Source organism: Nyctereutes procyonoides, unplaced genomic scaffold (genome assembly GCF_905146905.1).
Source record: "Nyctereutes procyonoides isolate TBG_1078 unplaced genomic scaffold, NYPRO_anot_genome, whole genome shotgun sequence".
NCBI lineage: Eukaryota > Metazoa > Chordata > Mammalia > Carnivora > Canidae > Nyctereutes > Nyctereutes procyonoides.
Genome location: NW_026575130.1, coordinates 5,336,554 through 5,358,063, shown reverse-complemented (window position 1 = coordinate 5,358,063; position 21,510 = coordinate 5,336,554). Strand labels below are relative to the sequence as shown.

Sequence of the window (21,510 nt, the reverse complement as noted above, 5' to 3'; positions counted from 1 at the left end):
ATGCTTTTATCCTCCCTTCTTCCAAGGTCACCAGGACCAAGGAAGATGTTTCTGGCCACCCTGAAAAAAACAAAAACAAAACAAAAAAAAAACCTAGGATGGCCTGATTAACCCATGATCTATGTCTTTTATGAATCTTGGATGTGATTTCTTTCAGACATGACCTGGAAGTGATCTATGCTGCCACAGGCAATAATAGTAGGTCCTAACCAGTTACTCCACTTCTGTTTCCCATTTATGATTTTTCTGTTTTTTGGTGAACAGGATGATTGTCTTCTGGTGGGCAGTATTCTCTCAGATAATTTTTTTAAATAGTCCTAAGATTACTAGAAATCAGCAACTTGTATAATGTGGCCTGTGACTAGTCTTGATTAAAGAGATATGGAAGCAGTTGGTTTTCATGATTTATAATTAAATTTATTTCCCATTCCATTCCAGAAATCAGGCAAACACACAATTTAAAATGATTTAAAATATAATAGCTAACTTGTGCTATTATCAAATATTTGGACAAGTGACTTCCTTTCTTTGGATGATCAGTACTGTGGTTGCTCTCTTGTCATAGACAACCTTTGGCCATTCTGTTTTTGACCTTCTATAGATCAACAGGATGAGCAGGAACGGATCGAGGAGAGGCTGGCATATATTGCTGATCACCTTGGCTTCAGCTGGACAGGTAAAATTAGTGTGACTCATTTTTTCAACAGAACTTGCTTCGTTTAGGAAACACAATTGCATCAGCCAACTATCATTAACAGTGAAGAAGACCACGTGGAATAGTAAAAAGAATAATAAACTATGAACTGGAAAATCCAGGCAGGCCTTTTATTATCTCTGGAATTTAGAAAAATAGAACTTTAAAGTGGGGGATTTTGAGAATAGATCAATGTCACCATCCTCCTTTCGGAGCTTTGGATATCCAAACTTTGGGGAGATGACTGTGTTTCAAAATCATTGTTAGATGTAATTGTCATGAATTTAGTTGGAGATTTAATCTAGGGCTTCTTATTTTAGACATCTTATATCAGATATCTTCATCATGAACAGTACTCAAATTTGCTTTGGATGCATGTTGAAATATATATAATACGATGTTTCACTAATTTTCTGATAAATGAGGCTATTTCAGCATATAAATTATATTGTATGTTAAATTATTAAAGAAAAGTAAATTAGAAAATCAATATGATAAATAGAAATCCATAAAACCCTTAAAAAGGTAATACAAAGCAGAAAGAATAGTCATCTCACTTTTAAACAATTGTTGAATGCTGGTCAGATTTTTTTTAATAGGGGTTATAGGGGAAGGAAGGACATCAAAATGTCCCCGGTTGACTAATTAAATAGGTAACATTCAGAATTATTTAATTTATTTATTAAGTATGTGTGTATTTGCATATAAAATGTAACATCTATATACTTGTTGAAAATGCAAACCCTACAACCATACAGAAATGGTATACAATGAAAAGTGTAAATAAGTTTCTGATGCCTGCATCTGATATTCTATCTCTATGCCTCAAAAGTAACTGCTTACACTTTCTCATGTATTCAGGAAAAAAAAAAAAAAATATATATATATATATATATATATATATATACCCACATCTATGTGTACTATTTAAAAATAAGCACAATTTAAAAAAAATAAAAATAAGCACAATTTTCCTCAATACTACTTATAAATATTCCATCAGCATAGACATATTATCTCATTCTTTGAAATGGCTATTTAATTTTACTGTATCAAAGTATAATTTTATCAGTGGCCTTTATTACTGGATATTTAGGTTGTTTCCTGTTAATGACAAACATCCTAGTGCATTGGTGTATTTTCATGACTGTCTCTATAGAGTATATTACTAGAAATAGAATTGAATATCTGCATAAAGGATATATATATCTTTAATTTTGAAAGATATTGGCCAATTGCCCTCCAAAGAAGACACTTATTTTTACACACACACACACACATACACACACACCACAATATATAAGTGTCCACATACAATGTTAATGGTAGACTTTAAAGAAAAAATTTGTGGCTTTTTCCCTACGTCAATTAATGCTTCCCGGAGCTTTTATTTATGTGACATCAAATCAAAGAAAGGAGTTTATCCAACCACCATAATATAACCACAGGCAGTATTTATCCAAGTATACAGAAATAGGATTTATAGTACTTAAAATGTTACTTAATGATGATTAAAAGTGAGAAAGTCTATTACTCCTGTTTTCAGTAATTTATTTTCCATTACCTTGGTTAAGAGTATAATCCTGTATTAATGGTCCAGTCTGCACTTTGGAATTAAATGGGTCTGAATTATACATGTTTTATCATTAGTTGCCTCAAACTTAGTGTTTCCACTCTGAAAGTGATCAATTCTATAACCAGTTTTAAGGAAACCATCTACAGTTAGGTCTAGAAGAACAAAGTCATGTTGAGAGTCACTTCTAATACATAGGGGAAAAAAGGAACCCTGTTACGGTAATACAAAGAATGCATCATTTACTGAATCACAAAGCCATGTGTGGAGACTCAAACTTTGAAGTTAAGGTACTTATGGAGTAATATTTTCTTTTCTAGAATTAGCAAGAGAACTGGATTTCACTGAGGAACAAATTCATCAAATTCGAATTGAGAACCCTAATTCTCTCCAAGACCAGAGTCATGCGCTTTTGAAGTACTGGCTAGAAAGGGATGGCAAACATGCTACAGGTAAGTGGGGAACTGTATGTAAAAAGCATTAGACTAAAGGTTGAGATATAAGGCCTATTCACCAACCCTTTCTTGCAAATTCAGTAAAATAATAAAATAATGAATGCCATCCATCTGAAATACTACTGTAAACAAGTGAGAACAAGCTATGACATTTCTAAAATAAGCTGACAATTCTTACCCTATATTCCCCTGAACAAGGCCAAGTAGTGGAAACATTGGCTGCCAACAGGAATGTTTTTAAGTCCTAAAATTTTCTAAATATGAGAATGGACAGTTACTTTATTTGTCATTGTTTTATTGGTAGTGCCTTACCTTCAATTCCTACTTCCTTTACTCCTAAATTACTCCTAAATAACTTAAATGAGGGAAAGATGTCAAGAAGATATTCTTTATAATGATTTGTATGTAATATGCTGGCCACATCAAATAAAGTGAGAAGTGGTAAAGACCTTTACTTTGTCCCATTCTTCAGCTAGTCTAAATTTGCTACTTCCTTTAATGTCTCTCTAAAGATCTACCTAGAGACCTCCCTTATTTATAGCCAGTCTACATTTGCCTTTCCTTCTATTGCCATTCTTCTAGGTAGGATTGCCAGATTAGGCAAATAAAAATAAGTCAACAAATACTTTTTCAATATAAGTATATCCCCACGTAGTATTTGGGATATACCTATGCTTTAAAATTTGTTTGGGTTTTCATCTGAAATTCAAATTTGACAGTGTCCTGTTTAATATCTGGCAACTCTACTTTTGGGGCTTATGCCTATGCTTTCCCACTTTTTCATACATATATCTTTTCTGTTTGCTTCTTTTTACAAAGTTTTATTGTTTCCTGTGCAAAGATTAAAATTTTAGTAAGGCAACTAAATGAAAGACATTTTAGAAGGAATACTTTTTAAATGCTTTTTCTCTGATATTCTAGATACCAATCTCATTGAATGTCTTACTAAGATCAACCGAATGGATATTGTTCATCTCATGGAGGCCAGCACAGAGCCTCTCCAGGAGCGCATCACTCATAGCTATGCAGAAATTGAACAGACAATTGCACTGGATCATAGTGAAGGTCAAACAATTAGTGTGTGTGGGTGTGTTGTACCTGTGTTTAATTCAGGCAACTGGACCAGATCTTCCTTTATTTAGAGGGTGGTCTGTGGACTTTGGTGATCACACATTTTTCTCATTTTATAAGTACCCATATTGCTCATTCACCAACCATTGCTCATTCTTTATTATTTCACTATTGTCCTAACCTGTTTGGATTGCTATAACAAAATGCCATAAATTTGGTAGCTTAAACAAGAGAAATTTATTTCTCACAGTTCTAGAGAGTGGGAGTCAGAGATCAAGATGCCAGTATAGTCAGGTTCTGGTGAGGGCCCTCCTTTGGGTTGCAGATGGCCATCTTCTTGCTGTTGTCCACACGTGGGCAAAGAGATCTAGCTCACTTTTTGGCCTCCTCTTATAAAGGCACTAGTCCCATTAAGGGCTCTACCCTCAGTGACCTAATTACATTCTAAAGGCACCACCTCCAAATACTATCTCACTGGGATTAGGGTTTCATCACATGAGTCTTAAGGGGATACAAACAACAACATGGATGACCTATCCAGTGCCTTTTTTTCAGTTCCTTAAAGGCACGTCTGATACTTGGGTCTTTCACTTTATTTTAGCTATCTACTTCAGTGCTCACAACCAAGACTATATTACTACCACTGACCATACTACTTCTGCGTCCTAACTTGAAGAATCATGCTTACTTCCTCTTCTGCTTCCACACCAACAATTCTCCAAACCCACTGGGACTACTAGCCTTTGGCCCTACCACCTACTAAAGTTTTCTCTAGTCCATTCTTATTTTTTTATATGGTCACCCACTTTCTTTCTTCTTCTCTCTCTTATCTCTATTTTATACCTTCTCTTCTTTCAAGCCTCTAGCATTTCTCTTCTCTGTATTAAAATCTGATGACCAAGCTTCCTACTTCTTAGAAAAAATAAGGATCGTCCTAAACAAATGTCCATATTCTTTCTCTCTTTTTTTAAGATTTTATTTATTCATGAGAGACACAGAAAGATAGGCAGAGAGAGAAGCAGGCCCCTCACAGGGATCCCGATGTGGGATCCCTGGACTGGGGTCTCGCCCTGAGCCGAAGTCAGATACTCAACTGCTGATTCACCCAGGAGTCCCCATATTCTTTCATCACAAAATCTGCATCTCTAAGTGCATCTCAATGCCTATCCTCTACTTTCCCTCCTGTATAAAATGTCTGTGCTTTGCTAAAACCATCATCTCTTGTTTTGTACTGGATCTTGTCCCCTTTTTATCCAATTAAGGACCTCACTCCTATAGTTATCCCCTGTAGCTTCCTACAACTAGACCGTGCTCAACAGCATTGAGCATTAAAAACAAAACAAATCAACTCCTTTCATCCCATATTCTTCCTTGTATGATTGTTTTGTTTCTCCATTTTATAGAAAATCTCTTTAAAAGTATAGCCTAAATTTCCTGTATCTACTTCATGTCTTCCTAATCTCTCTAGAACTATCTCTAGAATCTATGCCAGACTTTTGTCATCACCACCCTATGGAAAACAGTCATAAAATTCACCAATTATTTCTTCTCTCCCAAATACAGTGAGTAATTTGTCAGTCTTTAGCTCATGTACCCCTTAGTACATTTGACAAAAAAAATAATCTCTCCTTATAGTATTTTCTTCACACTTTCCATGATAGCCTCCCTTCATGTTTTTTTCCCCACTATTTTACTGGCTATTCTTCCTTGGTTTCTTTCTGTAGCTTCATACTTTTCCTAGATTTAAATTATGATGTGTGTCACTGTTCAGTGAAAGCTTATCCCCTCTCCTATCTCTCTCCTTCTTTCATAAATCCCGTCTGGCCTCCCTGTTGTTCCCTGGGCACGCTGCGTATTCTCAGGCTTTGGGGCTCTGCTCCTTTTTGTTTCCTCTACTCCCACAGGACTCTTTCCTGACAAGTCTACCTAAAATACTAACCCTATTTGCTCTATACTTTTACCCTGGTTTCTTTTTCTCCTAAAATTTGTCATAAATACTTATCTGCAAAAATCAGATTTCAATGAGGAGTTTTTTTTATCTTGTTCACTGCTGTATGTCTAACGTCTAAATAGCACCTAACACATCGTTGATACTCAATATGTATCTGTTGAGTGACATAACTCAGTCATAACTCTGCTAAAATTTTTTCAGTGACTCCTCACTGTCCTGGACATAATCAAATTCCTTAGCCTGGCTTGAGAGACCCTCCATAAAAAGGGTATTAAACTTCAGAGTGTTGTTAATATAAGTTAATACTCTTGAAGCACCTAGAACAGTGCCTGACACATAATCAATTTAGAATGTATGAGCTATTATTAATTATTCTTAAACTCTAATTCTTACTACTTACCTTCTGTGCTTCAGTATCCCAGTCAATGCCTACTTATCATTAGGTCTCCTTAAAATGTCACACCCTCTGCATTTCCTTTCCTAATTCTTTAACCCTGAGTTGGGTGCTCCTGCATTCATTGACTGGCACTGTGGCCCAGTCACTCTGCACTTTAATAGACTCTTACTTGCCTGAGCATTGCTAGATGATCTGCATCTTGAAGGTCAGCTTTGTAGCCATGGGTCTATCACAGGATGTGGCACATTAATAGTTACTCAATAAATACCTGTTTAATAATAAGTGAGCTTCAATTCAATGCTTAATTTCCATTTTCTCCCCTGTAGGCTTCTCAGTACTTCAGGAGGAGCTAAACACTGCACAGCACAAGCAGAAAGAGGAGCAAGCTGCTTCTAAAGAAAGCGAGTCCTGTGATCACCCTCCCATTGTCTCAGAGGAAGACATTTCTGTTGGGTATTCCACTTTTCAGGATTGCATCCCCAAAGCTGAGGGAGACAGCTCGGCAACAGAGCTCTTTCCCCAAACTCACAAGGAGCAAGTTCAACAGGATTTCTCAGGGAAAACGCAAGGCCTGCCTGAAGAGTCATCTCTTGAATGTCAGCAAGAGTACTTGTGAGTGTCAAAAGAAAGCCCATCAAATGTAATTCTATGAAACAAGCCAGTGTGACAAGTGTGCCCAGGCATATACAGCTGTATGGTTTTCAGGTGGTTTTCAAATAACCTCACCAATAACAAGTGCCAGAACTACAGAAAAAGAGCAAAAGAGTTGAGACCTAAATTGTGACAGCCTCATGTGGTAGATCTGATGGAACCAACTTCCAGTCCTGTGACCTTGGACAAGTCCCAAAGCCCTTTTGATTTTTCTTTCCACCTCTCTAAGTTATATTAATATATTCCTTATTCATTTCATAGGGTCACAGGTCAAGAATGTGTGCGTGAAAGCATTGTTTCAACTCTAAAATTTCATATGGACCTCATTCTTATTACTCATTAGAGTACTGCCCCTCACTTCTCTGTAGTGCTTGGACAGGTGCCAGTTGTCCCTGGCTTGTTGAGAGTGTGAACAGTGGCAGCGTACAGTGAAGCAGCTCTCAGTGTGTTTCACCAAAGCGATGGGGTGGCCAGCAGTAAAATTGGAAACACAGCACAGATTATTCACACGGATATTATGTGTGTCACACGGACAGACTATTAAAATAAGGTGGGATGGGATCAGAGTGGGAGTAAAGAAAGTCTTTGGGAGAGCTTCCGACCAAAGGAAGCTACAGAACAGGCAGCTCAGAACCCAAGTTCTGGGCTTTTATAGAAGCGAAGGAGAAAGAGTTGTTTAAATGGCACTTGTTATTTAGAGAAAGAAAACAGACTATGCAAAAGGAAATTGTGTCCCCAGCCCTGAAATCTGAGAACAGTGTGTTAGGAGATTGCATCAGAGCATTTCTCTTGTCATTAAGTGAGTTTTGTGCTGGGGTCACTGGAACTTGAAAAGAGAGTGAAGTGAATAATAAAATCATCTCTATTTCCACCGAACCACCACCCTCCCAACTACCTTTAGATTTTAGGGAAGAGAAGAAAAAGAAAGAGAAAGAAACAGGTGGGAAGCAAAGAGGGCATATCAGAGAAGCACTTGGGGCATTTAATATCTATGGAGTGACAATAATGTACAGTAAGTTTAAAAAAAAAAGAGATTTTTCTTATTTAGAAAATCGGAGTATAAAGATTGCATTGGAGTAACTCCAAATTATAACAGTAGAAAAAGTTTTAACCAGGTCTTTCCATGAAGTCATATAGTTTTCCAGAGGTATAATAAGATTCTATATATTTACAGTTATGATAATGATATTAACATGGGGTTTATATATTGGTTTTTAAATTTTTTCCCAAACTTTGATTCTTGCCTCGAAAACCTTATTATTTACAGATCTTTGTTATATAAACTTTCTCAAATCTTCAAGTTCACCTTCAGTTATCAAAGAAAAGATGAAATTATAATTTATATACTTTGTAGAAATTAGGAAATGGTAATACATTTTAGGATAATTTTTTATCTCTAGAATACACCTTTCTCAGTCAATGCTAGATCAATGTGCGGTAACTTAACATGACTTCCCTGGACCATGAAGGTAAATTCCATCTTTCCTTCCAATTCCCTTGCTTCAGCAGGACGAAAAATGCATATGCTTTCATGCTATAACTTGGCTTCTCTGTTTCAGTGTGACAACCCCAGGGACGGAAGTGTCAGAGACTCAAAAGCCTACAGCTGAATCTGCCTCTCCCAGCAAGACACCTGAAGAAATCAGGACCCCTCCTGAGGAGGAGAGGCCATACCTCCAGACCCCAACATCTAGCGAGCACGGAGATTCTCCTATCATACAAGAACCCGAAGAGCCCCCAGAACGTGGGGAGGAGAGTCCTCGGAAAACCAGCCTGGTGATAGTGGAATCTGCTGATGACCAGTCACAGATACTTGAAAGACTTGATGAAGATGCAGCTTTCCATAAGGTAAGAATCTACTCCATTTCCTTGCCCACAGGCAGTGAAGCTACAAATCTTCCCCAGTTTCCATTTCTCTGATGGCTTATGCTTTCTCTGAAAAAATTAACCTGGGTCATGTGAACCTCTCAATCCCTTTTAAAACCTGGGGACTAGAGAATCTAGAAAAAAAATGATACACGTTCCAATTCTAGCTATTTGATCGTGAGCTCTAATTGGAAAACCATTTGCTAAGGAAAATGAACCCTGGTGTGAAACAAGATACCTGGATGTAACTTTTCAAAATTGATAACCATGGACTTGAAGACTAGTAAGAGGGATGAACAGGGCCTCAGGTAAGTGCCAGCCGTGGAAACGTGTGGCAGGCAGACTCTGATTAGATCTGTCTGTGCTGTCAGCTGATGAGCACACAGATTGTGGATATTTAGTGGGATTTACCTCCTCAAACAAAATTTTCTCATTAAAGGAAAGATGATTTCCAAAATAGATCTCCTTATATCTGTTTTTAAAATTATTTTGAAAAAAAGGACATTGTTCCTCAACTTCTTGCTGATTGAGAATATCAGAATACCTGACTGGAACAGGAGCTGGCATCACACCCTTTCCTTTGTCATTAAATGAGTTTTGATGTTCTGAAGAGAGGCGGAGACCATATTAAGAAATTCACATAAACCATTTATTCTCAAAACATATTCTAATCTCTCCACATCCTCAGCATTAACTGGCGGGGTCTGAGCCCTCCTCAGAGCTTGTGAATCGAAATAAACCTCAGAGAGGGAAGGGGGACCCAGAATCTGTATTTTAGGTAACTCCCTAGATGATTCTCATGCACAGAAGAAAGTGCCAGGATCTTTTTGCGTTAAACGTAATTTAATATCAATTAAATTCTATATTTTTCCTTTTAGAATCCAAAAACATTTTCTACATCAAAGTGTTTTTAAAGCATTACTATATGTCTCAGTAGTAGAGAATGAGTTATATAAAGGAACTGAAACTTTGAGGAAAAGAGTACAACTTATCTGCGGGCTGAAGGCTCACATTTATTTTTGTTCACCGTGAGGATGACATCTGCTCATAAATCTGCAGGATTTATCTAAAATCATAACTAAAATTAGGAGAGGTTCAGACGAATGAAAACTGTGTCCCAATTTTGGCAGTTATCTTAAATAATGAATTCATCCCATGAATGGAATTTTATTTTAAGTTTACATAGAATTATTCATCTCCCAAGTTCTTATCTTAAATGAATTCTAGTAAAAATGTTTCAAAGATGCTATCTGGACCTAAAAGTTAACTAAATTTAGCCTAAGAATCTATTGGCTAAATGAAGTATAGATCTCAAACAATTATTTGGATAATTCATTTACTTTTTCAATGCACATAAAGAAATTTTGATAAGTCCTTCTATATTCCACTTTATACAGACCCATTCCATTTATTCGTGATGAATATCCAGTTATCTCTGTGATGCTTCCTAGTTTGAGCCTTAACTTCTCATGACCCTATCTTGAGGATCCAATTTCAATCAGTTTTCTTGCTGATCATATTTCTAGGCAGTAGATTCCTGAATATATTTAAAGTATAATTTGGCTTAGATTTTACATGTTTTCTTTTAGTGGAAAAGCATATAGAAATATACCAGATATTTAAAAATATGTTGGAAAAATTTCATTGAGTTTTCTTTAAAAAAAAAAAATAGCATCCCCTTGAGAAAGAGTACATTGACAGAATGCTCCCAAGAAATATGTTCTAATCTAAAATTATGTTTTAAATTCCATCTCTGACTCAGGGCCAGACCCATAATATCAGACTGGCCAGTGCACCTTAACTTCTCTGCAGAATGAGTCTCATATTCATAGCCTGCCTCCTTTGTTCCCAGGGAGATGCTTTACTGGCTAGATAACAACTATTAGGAAATACTGACTTTTTGCACAAAGTTGTGCTCCAAGTATAAGTTATTTCTATACCTGTGGGTTAATCATTTCAAGACTAAGCCTGAGTGTCAGTGGCTTACAAGTGTTGTTTGTGCTGCTTAACTTCTGTGTTTACATCTAGTTATTTATCAGGAATTTAAGTCCAAGAAGTGATGTGGACAAGCTGCTTATTTCTTCTGACAGATTTTGACAGATGGGTACTCAGATAGCTTTCAGAATTCCAGATTTTTTTTTCATTCACGAACACAAAACTATCTTCTTATCAAAATGTGAGATAGGCACACACCTGTTTGCCCTGCTGGCTTTTCCACCAAAGCTTCCATGAATGAGACTTTGAGAAAACAGTGTGAACTAAAGCAGAAACCAGTAGTGAAGACATTCCTTAGCATGTTAAACAAAACAATGCTTCCATGCTTCCACCAGGAGCTAACAGAGGAATTAGGTGAGCTGGAGGCCAGCTCAGATGAGGAGGCGATGGTAACTACCAGGGTTGTCCGCCGACGAGTGATTATTCAGGTACCAGTTACATTACTGCACGTCTGGGACGCTTCTGTCCCCATAGCCCTCAGAAAGTGATAGACCTGGAGCATTGAGGGCTTGGCATGCTCTTTAGGTAGTGCATGGCCATTCAAAAGCAGATCCTTTAACTCTCCTAAGTTTGGTTTGTTTAAAAAAAAAAAAATGCAGCAGTGATGACATTGGCAGCCCACCTCCAAGAGAGCGAACAGCAAGAGCAAGAGTGCTTCCTCACTCCCACCCACCTCACCTCGCTTGTCTGTTTTTGTTCGTATGTTTGTTTGTTTTACACCTAACTTTGGTCCAGTTCTCCTAAGCATGTTATTACCCATTTTTTTTCCTTTCTTTTAAACATACTACTCGACAGGACTTGGCATCTCAGCAGTGCTTCTTAGTAGCTCCCTTCCTTTTCTAACATGGCTCACATTATAAGCACTTGGGAGTAGTTTCTCAGAATTGGTAGCAAACACCAAAGTGACCCTTTTCTCTCAACCATTTAGGGAGATGATATGCCTGACATACCCCCAGAAACAGTCACAGAAGAAGAATACATTGATGAGCACGGACACACTGTGGTAAAGAAGGTATTAATCTAATGTGGTTGATGTCAAACTTACCAGTACCCCGGTACTGCCACTCAAAGACGAGCTGCATGAATAAAATATCTTTCAGGTCACTAGAAAAATCATTAGGCGGTATGTATCCTCTGATGGCACAGAGAAAGAGGAGGTTACGATGCAGGGAACGGCACAGGGACCCATCAGCATTGAGGAAGGAGATGGCTATTCCAAAGTCATGAAGCGCATTGTATTAAAGAGTGACATCGAACAGTCAGAGGTAAGATCATCTGATTCTCCAACCTGGTTTTATGGAGAAGTATAAATTAGAGTCAGAAGAGGTGGGTGCAGTTGTTTATCTCTCTTGGCCCCTTATATGGCACCCTGATTTCAGCTCACATTCGTTTTTCTCTTCATGATTTTGTGGAATTTTAAAATAGCCATAGAGGAGATTTATAGCCATTATAGTCATTATCTCTCTTTGGCCCTTCTTATTTCTATTTCCTGTTTAATTCATAGTCAAGTACATACAACAGAAATCCAAAGTCAAATTTTAGAAAACCAGATTTTCATTTGCTGGCAAACAATGTCACACAAAGCGCCTACTGTTGTATTGTTGTGCTTGTTCCCTGGGCGGGATGGCAGCCTTCTGTAAGGCACTATAGATAAATATCTGAGAGTTAAGCTTATGCATTTTAGAGTCACTAAAGCCAGGATCCCAAGAATCCCTGATCAATAGTATTCTTTCTGTTCTACTTCTCTCTAAGGAACATTTACCTCTTTGACATATAATTTCTGACATACTCACTGTTTTGCATTCATTCATATCCTCAAAATTTTATTATTATACACAAAATTTCTCTAGAAATCTACTTTTCAGTTTCTCATATCTTTGAGAGTTTCTCCTTTGGGAATTAATTTTATTTTCATAATGTCAAAACCATTTAAACTTGGAAAGAGAGGGTTCATCTACAAGCTGTTATGTCCACATTGCACTGAGCAATCGGTTTCTCATTCATAATACTTCCTGACAAATTTTCTTTCAAGTGACTCATGAGTGGTTGGTTTGGTGCTGCGTACATTATAGCAGTATTACCAATTGATGCTTTTTGTAACTGCTTCTCTTTTCCAAAATACTGTTTTCTAGAAGACCAATATATATCATTATAGGGTTTTGGTGTTTTTGTTTTTCTACATAGGAAAATTCATCACTGTTACATTGTGTCAGTCAGAAACTGTGTATCATGTGTCCTTCATTCATTAGGTAACTTTGTCTGAGCCCAGCATTTTGTCCAGTACTTCACAATTTCAGGCTGAACCAGTGGAAGGCCGTAGAGTCAGCAAAGTTGTTAAAACAACTGTGGTACATGGAGAGAGGATGGAGAAACATCTGGGTGATTCTAGTTTAGCCACTGATCTTCCTTCAGCCAAAGATGACTTTGAAGAGGTATAGAAGCATTATCACTTTTTTGGTTTTGTGTTGTGTGTTTTATGTTTGCTTTGCATTTAAAAAGAAAATGGTTTATCATTATGTCATTCCATATATGTGTTCATGGGAGGGCACAGACTAATTCAAGAGTAGAACTCCTGTTTGAGTAACTCTACAGCGAGTTAATGTTTCCATAACTTGTGATATTCATTGGTGCCACTATAAATGCTTTAAATATCAAGATGACCAACATTGACTTCAGCTGAATCAGAATCAGAATCTTTAGAATTAGGTCATGATCTTACATCTTGCTTGGAAGTCCCGGAAGTGACTTCCCAATTACTAAGAGAAAGAAATGAATAGGTTGCAAATTATCATTACTAGCTGATATTTTCAAATGTTTCCAAAGATAGGCATTAAAGAAAGTTCAGGTTTATTTTAAACCTAGAAATAAAATAAGCATTTTTAATTATTTAAGTTCTAATTTCCAATAATTAGGAAATGAGTCTATGGGGACAGATCCTTCCTAGGATACAAGAATCCAAAAATTATGAAAACCAAAACAAATTTTGTAAGTTAGTAGCAAGCTAATTGGGCAGTGAAACTTAAGATGAGCTGACATGGAGGGTTTTTTTTTTTCTTTGTCCTACCTAGAATGAATATTCATATGTTTTGCTGTTTATTTGTTTATTTATGAGTTTGATTGCAGGATGCTGTCCCAACCCCTTCTGGGGTATTAGAATGTACATTGTGTATATCATACTACCTTCCTAAAATCCAAAAAGAAAAAATTCTGAAACACATCTGGTCCCAAGGGTTTTGACTAAGGGATTGTGGGCATATGCAAACATCCACCAAACATTTTTTGCTATTGAGACATTTTGAAGTTAAATGTTACATGTGTGTCCTCATCTATACCCATGGTATGCGTTAGGATTATATATGAATGCATTGGGATTTGAAAAGCATACCTTAATGAAATACTTTTAAGGGAAGCATTTTGACCTTGGATAATCAAAAGATTAATTATGTGAGTTGTACACTGTAGGCCGTATTTATTTGTTGCTTATTGTGTCTCTGATCATTATATTTACCAGTGGAGTCTCCACTGGGAAAGGAAGGAAGATGAAATGAGGAGAAAATTAAAAGTCAATCAGTTCAGCTATTATTTACCAGCATTTATGAAGCATTATAATGCATGTCCCTCACAAGTGGAAGAAATTTAAATAAAATTCAATACTTGCATTTGATCCATTATTGTTTTTACTTATCCTTTCAAATATATATTTTTATACTTATTATCAATTAAGCAAAGTAATAGATTATTTCTAAGTCTATGGTTTATGATGGGTTTTGTCCTGTTTTCTTTTTTCTTACTTCAGGCTTTGAGTTATACAGGTAGCCACATGAAAGTGCACCTCCCCAGTTTAGTAGAGAATGAAATCCTGAAAGAGGATGGATCAATAATTAAAAGGTTTGGGTTAGCATGGGGTTACGCTTTGCCAACTAACACCTTAAATTTTTCTCCAATTTTAAGAAAAGAAAAACAGAGCCCCTACATATACCCTAACATCCTTTGGGAACTTTCAACTCTCTCTGTATTGTATACTTTTGTCAAATGGTAGATCTGTCAATGTGTCATACCTATAGATGCTTTGAAGGTAATACTAAGGCTTGAGAATGAGACACCTGTTTACACAATCACTCCTTGGGTTTTAGCAAGTCATCAGTTTTGCTGAGGCCAACTGCCTGGGATAGTCCATTGTGTTGATAGATTTGGAGCACATATGAAGAGGAATCTAATGAACTGCTCACAAATTAATCTTGTGACCAGCTGCCTTCAGCTCAATCTTAGCAAATCATAACTGTGTGGTACATGCTTAAGGTTTTCTTCTTCTTCTTCTTCTTCTTCTTCTTCTTCTTCTTCTTCTTCTTCTTCTTCTTTTTTTAGCTCTTTCTAAAAGCTTTGAGCTAATTCATGATCTGGCATGTGAGTGGCAAATAACATGAGCATGAGTTTGATACCAACAAACCTGAATGTACCTAGCAGTACTGAAACCAGGGAATCTACTAAGTTAAGAAAGAATCATAAAAGCAGTAAGCAGCTCACTTTTGCACCTATAAAAGGGGACCAGCTGTGAAACTCTCTGGTCAGCCCATCCCTACCACCAATTTGATGTATGAACTTCAGTACCCTTGCCTTGTCTCCTGGCCCTTGTCTCTGGTCCTCTAGCAGCACCATGCTAATAAAGTGCTCTCTGCTTCTCAGTGAAAAGACACAATGGAAATTCAAGTTACTATTGTGCTTTCCATGTCATTGTAAAGAAGAAAAAGATTGTCATTTATAGTACTCTACAAAGCTATTTTTAGCCTGTAGAACATAATAATTAGAACAGTGAATTAAAGGTTCTATCACATTTCCGCCCTCCAATCACATATGAACAACCACAGCAGCTAAGAATTTAAGGGTCTAATTGCCAAGAGAACTATAAAAATGCTACATAAACTAAGGATAAAGTGCTTTTATACTCTGAACTTTTTTTAAAAAAAGATTTTATTTATTTACTTGAGAAAGAAAGAGACAGGGAGAGGGAGAAGCAGACTCCCCATTGAGCAGAGAGCATGATGTGGTGCTCAATCCCAGGGCCCCAAGATCATGGCCTAAGCAGAAGGCAGACGCTTAACCCACTGAGCCACCCAGGCACTCCTGTACTCTAAACATTTAAGTCTTTTATTCAGTTACTCAGAAAAGCCATATAAACCATGTACATATCCTAGCATCATGAGATGTTTAAATTGGAATACATTTAGAGATGAGTTAATCCAAAGTTCTCAATTACACCTGGTGAATTTGAAGCCAAAGATACAGATAACTCACTTAAATTCTATAGCTATTTAGTTCTGGAACTGTATTTGTCATGTATAACACTTTATCTTGTATGTCGCTGAAGACATTTCATGATGCCCACTGCTCCCCTGATCTGCATAATGGGTAGATTCATTTCACTGCTTGAAGAATATGCATATGCATACTCATAAACACATTCATCTACACATATCTGCACAAAATATCAGGGATTGTCCTGTGAATAAAGCTTATCCCCCCACACCAGTGCCATGAAGGCTTCTCTTAGCTCTTGGCAGAAATAGTCAGATATTTGCCTTTTGGGAGAAGAAAAATTATAGGTGCTACATAGTTTTAAAAAAAAAAAACATGATCTGATGTCAACCATTGGAACCAGATTTGACCTTTTATTAAGAAGAGCAAATTTAGTGTGCCTGGGTGGCGCAGTCGGTTAAGTGTCTGACTTAGGTCATAACCTCAGGGTCCCAGGATTGAGCCCCATATTGAGCTCCATGCTCAGTGGGGAGCCTGCTTAAAGATTCTCTCTCCCTGTACCTCTTCCCCAACTCTTTCCCTCTCTCTCTCAAATATATAAATAATTTTTAAAGGAACAAATTTGTTTTCAGATACAAAATAATTCATGTGGTGTCAAAGGAAGGGAGAGAAGAAGAGAACATGAGAGGAAAAGAAGAAGGAACAAAGATGCCCAAAAGAAAGCTGAAAACATTTCAGCTAATAGAAGTCATTTAAAAAAATAAATAAAAAATGATCTTAAATGCATGACAGTGTTAGAAGGCAGAATAATGATGAGAGCAGAACCTCTAGCTCTTTAACACTAGGAATCAATAAGAAAAATGCTGGGTAAAGTCATGAAAACTGCTCATTTCTTCCATGGTTTTCAATGAAGATGCATGGCATCATGGTAGGGATTCAGGCTCTGGAATCTTTGAGTCTTGGCCCCACTTTATACTGTTATTTTGTATTTGGAGCATTGCTTAAAATCTCTGAGATTCATTTTCCTTATTCATTATAATAATAGTGCCTGGCACATAAAAATGTTCACATATTTACGAAATGAATAATTATATTTAGAAGTAGTGAGAAGAAGAGAGGATGTACAAATTACAGCATAATCGTTTTCAAGTAGGGATACAGGAAAATAGTACAAAATATCACAGTACATCATAGCCCCTTTGTCGAGTAATCACTAGTTAAGAGGGAACCAAGAAAGCAGCAGACTGTTCAGTGGCATAGAAGACCAAAAATGGGCAAAGTCCATGGAGATCTGAGCAGATGGAGGAAGAATTTGTCTCGGTGTTTTTTTTTCTTTCCTCTCTCTTCCCCACCATCTTCAGATGGGGTTTCAATATCTGGGCAGACCTTCATCTCTCACTGGTAGTCACCTTCCTCTATGTTGATAGAAGAGGATTCCAGTTTTAAAGATCTGTGTCCATGGAAAAATTTTCCTAGAACAGGATGCAAGTCTAAGGAGTAAGTTGGCAGTGAAGGTGTTTCAAAAAAAAAAAAAAAATCAAGAACTATTCTCAGCCTGTCAAGAAGTACATATGGAATCCCTGTTTCAGGATGAGCCAAGCTTTCCTTTTCTTTTCTTTTTTTTTTTTTTAAGATTTGTTTATTTTAGAAAAAGAGTATGAGCAGGAAGGGCAGAAGGAGGGAGAGAGATTCTCAAACAGATCCCCACTGAGTGGGAAGACTTATGCAGGGCTCATTCCCATGAACCTGAGAATACGACCCGAGCCAAAATGAAGAGTCAGATACCCAACCAACTGCACACTCAGGCGCCCCAAGCCAAGCTTTTCAAATCAGTGTGCCTTGAACAAAACATGAATGATTGGATGGTTACTTTTGGAGAGAATCACATTAAAGCATGGTTTTATTTATTTGAAATAGTTCCTTAAGTTTTAGAAAATACTCTTTGTTCCAAAACACTTTAAAACACTTCATGACTCACATCAGATAGAAGAAGCCATGTTTCAAAGACAGATGTGGAAAGATGGCTGTTGTTCAACTAATAGCTCAGTGTAGAATTACCCGGAGGTAGGACAGTAAAGTACTTTCATGTCACGGTTACCCCCATTCCAAAGATGGTGGCTGTCTCTTAAGAAAGCATAATTCTCTCTTGTTTGCTTTCCTCCAGGACAACAATGAGTAAAGCCAGTACACAGAAGAGGGCTGTGGTGAAGGACCAGCATGGAAAACGCATTTACTTGGAGCACCTGGAGGATGTACCAGAAGCACTAGACCAAGATGACCTCCAGCGCGACCTCCAGCAACTCCTTCGGCATTTCTGCAAGGAGGACTCGAAGCCAGAGGCCAAGTGAGGGGCTGCGCAGTCCTCACACCAGAAACCACACATTCACTCAATATGCAACTTCCCGCGTCATTAGCAGAGTGACCTAACCGGCCTCATGGGATACCCTGACACTTCCACTTTGAGCAAATACACACCGCATTTTGTTTCAGTTTTTCCCCGTCCTCTCTCTGACTGTAAGCTAATTTGTGACCAAAGATAGCATCCTTCAGACTGGATGCTGTATCCACTACTTTGTTGTGTCTGTGCTAAACTGGGAACTGGCCACCTCCATTGTTCTTTGCTCCTGCACAAGCTCCATGAAAATCCATCGATCAGAAGAACTTCACCTACAGACCTCTTCAAGTGATGCTATCTAGGAGTCCTTCCAGGGGATATCCTTATACCATGTATATAGCTAAAATGCTCAGATGAACAACATATTAAAATTAAAACCACTGCCTATCCTAACTACACTGGGCATCATGGAATAAAAGGCCTCTAGAAATTGCTGAACAATGGTTAATTAAGATATTGCTAACACAATCGAATAATACAGTTCTACTGCAAAAGAAGCACTTCAGACCTACCATGTCCTTAGAACTTCCAGAGTAGCCATTGCTCCTAGTTAAAGATGGGTTGATAACCTCAAGGAACTATCCTAACTAAGCACTTACTGCTGGTGCTGGCCAGCCTTGATTTAGGATTCTCCCAACAGCCACTATGAGGGAGGGGAGAAGGGGAGCAGACGGCTAAAGGAAGGAATCAATGAGGTATTCAGCTGCTAGCAGCCACAGCTGGTGGCGTTCTAGCATCTTCAGGTCTTTTAGATTTTGGACACATTGGCAGGGTATTTTAAAAGCTATAACTACTGTAGTTTTCCAGTTTTCATTGCTGCTTTAGCAAACCACGCTGTCTTATTGGTGGTACTTTCTTCTGGCCACTGCACTGTAGATAATTCATTGGAAACAAGATTTACCCTCTACGCAAAAGGTTAAACTCCTTCACCATGTTGGAGTGGTTCCCCTCCCCTGACCCCCCGCCCGGGTTTATATCTTCTCTAATACCTGCATGTAGCATTTAAAAATCAAAACCACAGTCAAAACTCCTCTTCTGATCACACTGATGGTTTTCATTCTTTTGACCCTGAGCAAGCACTTTTCACTTTTCCGCTAGGTCTGTTTTTTAGCTTGCAGACAAGGTTGAGAAATCCTTACCAATTTGGTTTTGGTTAAAATTTTTGATTTATTTATTTGAAATCCAAACTCCCTTGGAAACTCTGAAGTGCATTTGTGCACTTTTTTGTTTCAAAGAAGGAACTTTAATCATCTGAGTGATTTCCATGTCCTATTCCTTATTCCTCTAGTGGTTGAAGCTGTGTAGCATTTTAACATATATATATATTCACAAATATATTCATATAAACAGTATACATTTCGAATCAGTTATTTGTTAAAGAAAAGTATATTCAATGAAGATGAAATTAAAAAAAAAAAAGAGTCTATCCTCCAGGGATTGAACATTTTCCAATTCTATCTGGTCTTTTCCTGTTGTGCAAAAATGACTCATTGCTCCGAATGTCAAAAACAAATGTGACAAACAATGGCACTTCATCATTTAAAGTAATGTTGCCAAGGGAGAAAATTTCCTGGGAGGGAGGTTTCCCACAAGCCAAATCTCTTAAGCCTCAAATGCTAGCACTTTTTGGCAGTTGGATAGGAAATAAAGCTTTCTTTGGCAGCCAAAATGAGAGCGGCTCATGGTGAAACTTTTTGAGACACGCCATGGCCTTCTTGTCAAAACCTTCACTGGAGCTCAAGAAAAGCATTTCTGTTGTGTTATTTGCAGTGCAGATGATGTCTGTGTAACAACATAATGGTTATTCACCTTTTTTTGATTTTTGATTTTTGCTGTGTAATCAAAAAACTTGAATACTGTGAGAAGAAGTGAATTTTCAGTTGATGAATCAGCATCTTGTTCCCATGGTGATAACACTAATTGAATATATCTATGAGGGCATGTATTAGTTAATGGAAAAAAAAATACAACACTAACAATACATAGCTGCAATGTGTACAATGGCTGATTTAATTAAATAAAATGTACAAGTGTTAAATGTGGCAACAGTAATTTATTCTTCTTTATCACTTAGTCTGTGATTTCATGAGATAAGAGGTTATTAAAGAGATGACCATAGGTAAAAGGATTAATTATTAAAGAGTATGAAGCCAGAAAGGGCACAGAATGCTCTTTCCCTTCTAATTTTTATTTAGTGACTGAGTATGCTATATAACCAACACTGTATATAAGCACTGAAATGGGTAGAAGATTTTTGTCCTTGCCCTCAAAACTTTTCGTTATGCAAAAGGAGAAAGACAAAGATTTATATTTAGTTTCGGGATCATTAGTAAATAAGAAATAGGAATTTGGAGGCTGGGGGCAATGAGGAGAGGGGAACCAGAGATTGGTAGGACATTAAGGCTCATTGGGCAGGAGTCTCCCATTTCGGTTCTCGCTTATTAATGCAGGGGTGCTCCAGAAACACCTTCCTCTGGGAAATAGCATTTCGCTGGGGTGGGTGAGTGTGTTATTTATCTCATGGCCTGAGAATTAAACATTAAATGGATACATTAATATGAGTAACAAAAGGGCAGAAATACACAAAACTGAAATCAGTTGTATTTGGAGAGTTTTTTGTTTTTGTTTTTATGAAAAATCCCTTTAGTGCTACTATAGTATTTTTTACCATAAAAACAGTACAAGAAGGCATGGTTAGGAAACCGAATAGGTTTTACTTAAGTCCTATCCAGCATGAGCTGTGAAGCTCACTGGATCTGGTTTATCTTAAATCTTAGTTGATTTAGGAGATCTCACGAAATTAAAATACAAATTATTGCTCAAAATAATAAAAAAAAAAGTCTAGGTTAAAAAAAATCCCAAAGTAGGTTGTGACCATAGTATGTGACCATCCTCTTCCTCCCATTTTTCTCATGGGCTGTGCTTTCTATTGACAGGAACTCTAGGCTTCCATTGCTTTGAGTTTGACTAAGGGAATATTCAATGTTTTCTTACAGTGATGTAATGACTTGCTGTACAAACGCCATTAAAAAATGAGCAGTGATTCATCTGCCCTTTTACAGGAACATATTTAAAATACAAAGTGGGGCGAACCCTCCAGATTGAGGGAAGAGTATGCACATCTCATAAATGAATTAGATACAAAGAGGTGAAAATCACATATAAGTACATTGAAACAGGCTCAAATTGAGTTTGAACTTTGGTTGCTA

The 21,510-nt window shown here is 37.3% G+C and overlaps 1 protein-coding gene across 32 annotated transcripts in view; it reads left to right on the top strand.

Annotated features, from left to right (window-relative positions):
* Window positions 1-20,343, top strand: part of ANK2 (ankyrin 2) — a 654,899-nt gene extending 634,556 nt beyond the window's left edge. For 21 of the 32 annotated variants that reach the window (XM_055342391.1, XM_055342396.1, XM_055342409.1 and 18 more), the window contains 11 exons: window positions 602-676; window positions 2,588-2,719; window positions 3,644-3,787; window positions 6,468-6,753; window positions 8,352-8,640; window positions 10,989-11,081; window positions 11,582-11,665; window positions 11,754-11,918; window positions 12,903-13,085; window positions 14,450-14,541; window positions 18,071-20,343. In XM_055342391.1, the coding sequence (XP_055198366.1) occupies window positions 602-676; window positions 2,588-2,719; window positions 3,644-3,787; window positions 6,468-6,753; window positions 8,352-8,640; window positions 10,989-11,081; window positions 11,582-11,665; window positions 11,754-11,918; window positions 12,903-13,085; window positions 14,450-14,541; window positions 18,071-18,254 (1,727 nt within the window). In that variant the 3' untranslated portion in view covers window positions 18,255-20,343. The remainder of the gene's footprint in view (window positions 1-601; window positions 677-2,587; window positions 2,720-3,643; window positions 3,788-6,467; window positions 6,754-8,351; window positions 8,641-10,988; window positions 11,082-11,581; window positions 11,666-11,753; window positions 11,919-12,902; window positions 13,086-14,449; window positions 14,542-18,070) is intronic. The other 11 variants (XM_055342416.1, XM_055342411.1, XM_055342414.1 and 8 more) reach the window with 1 other exon arrangement.
* Window positions 20,344-21,510: the final 1,167 nt, after the last annotated feature.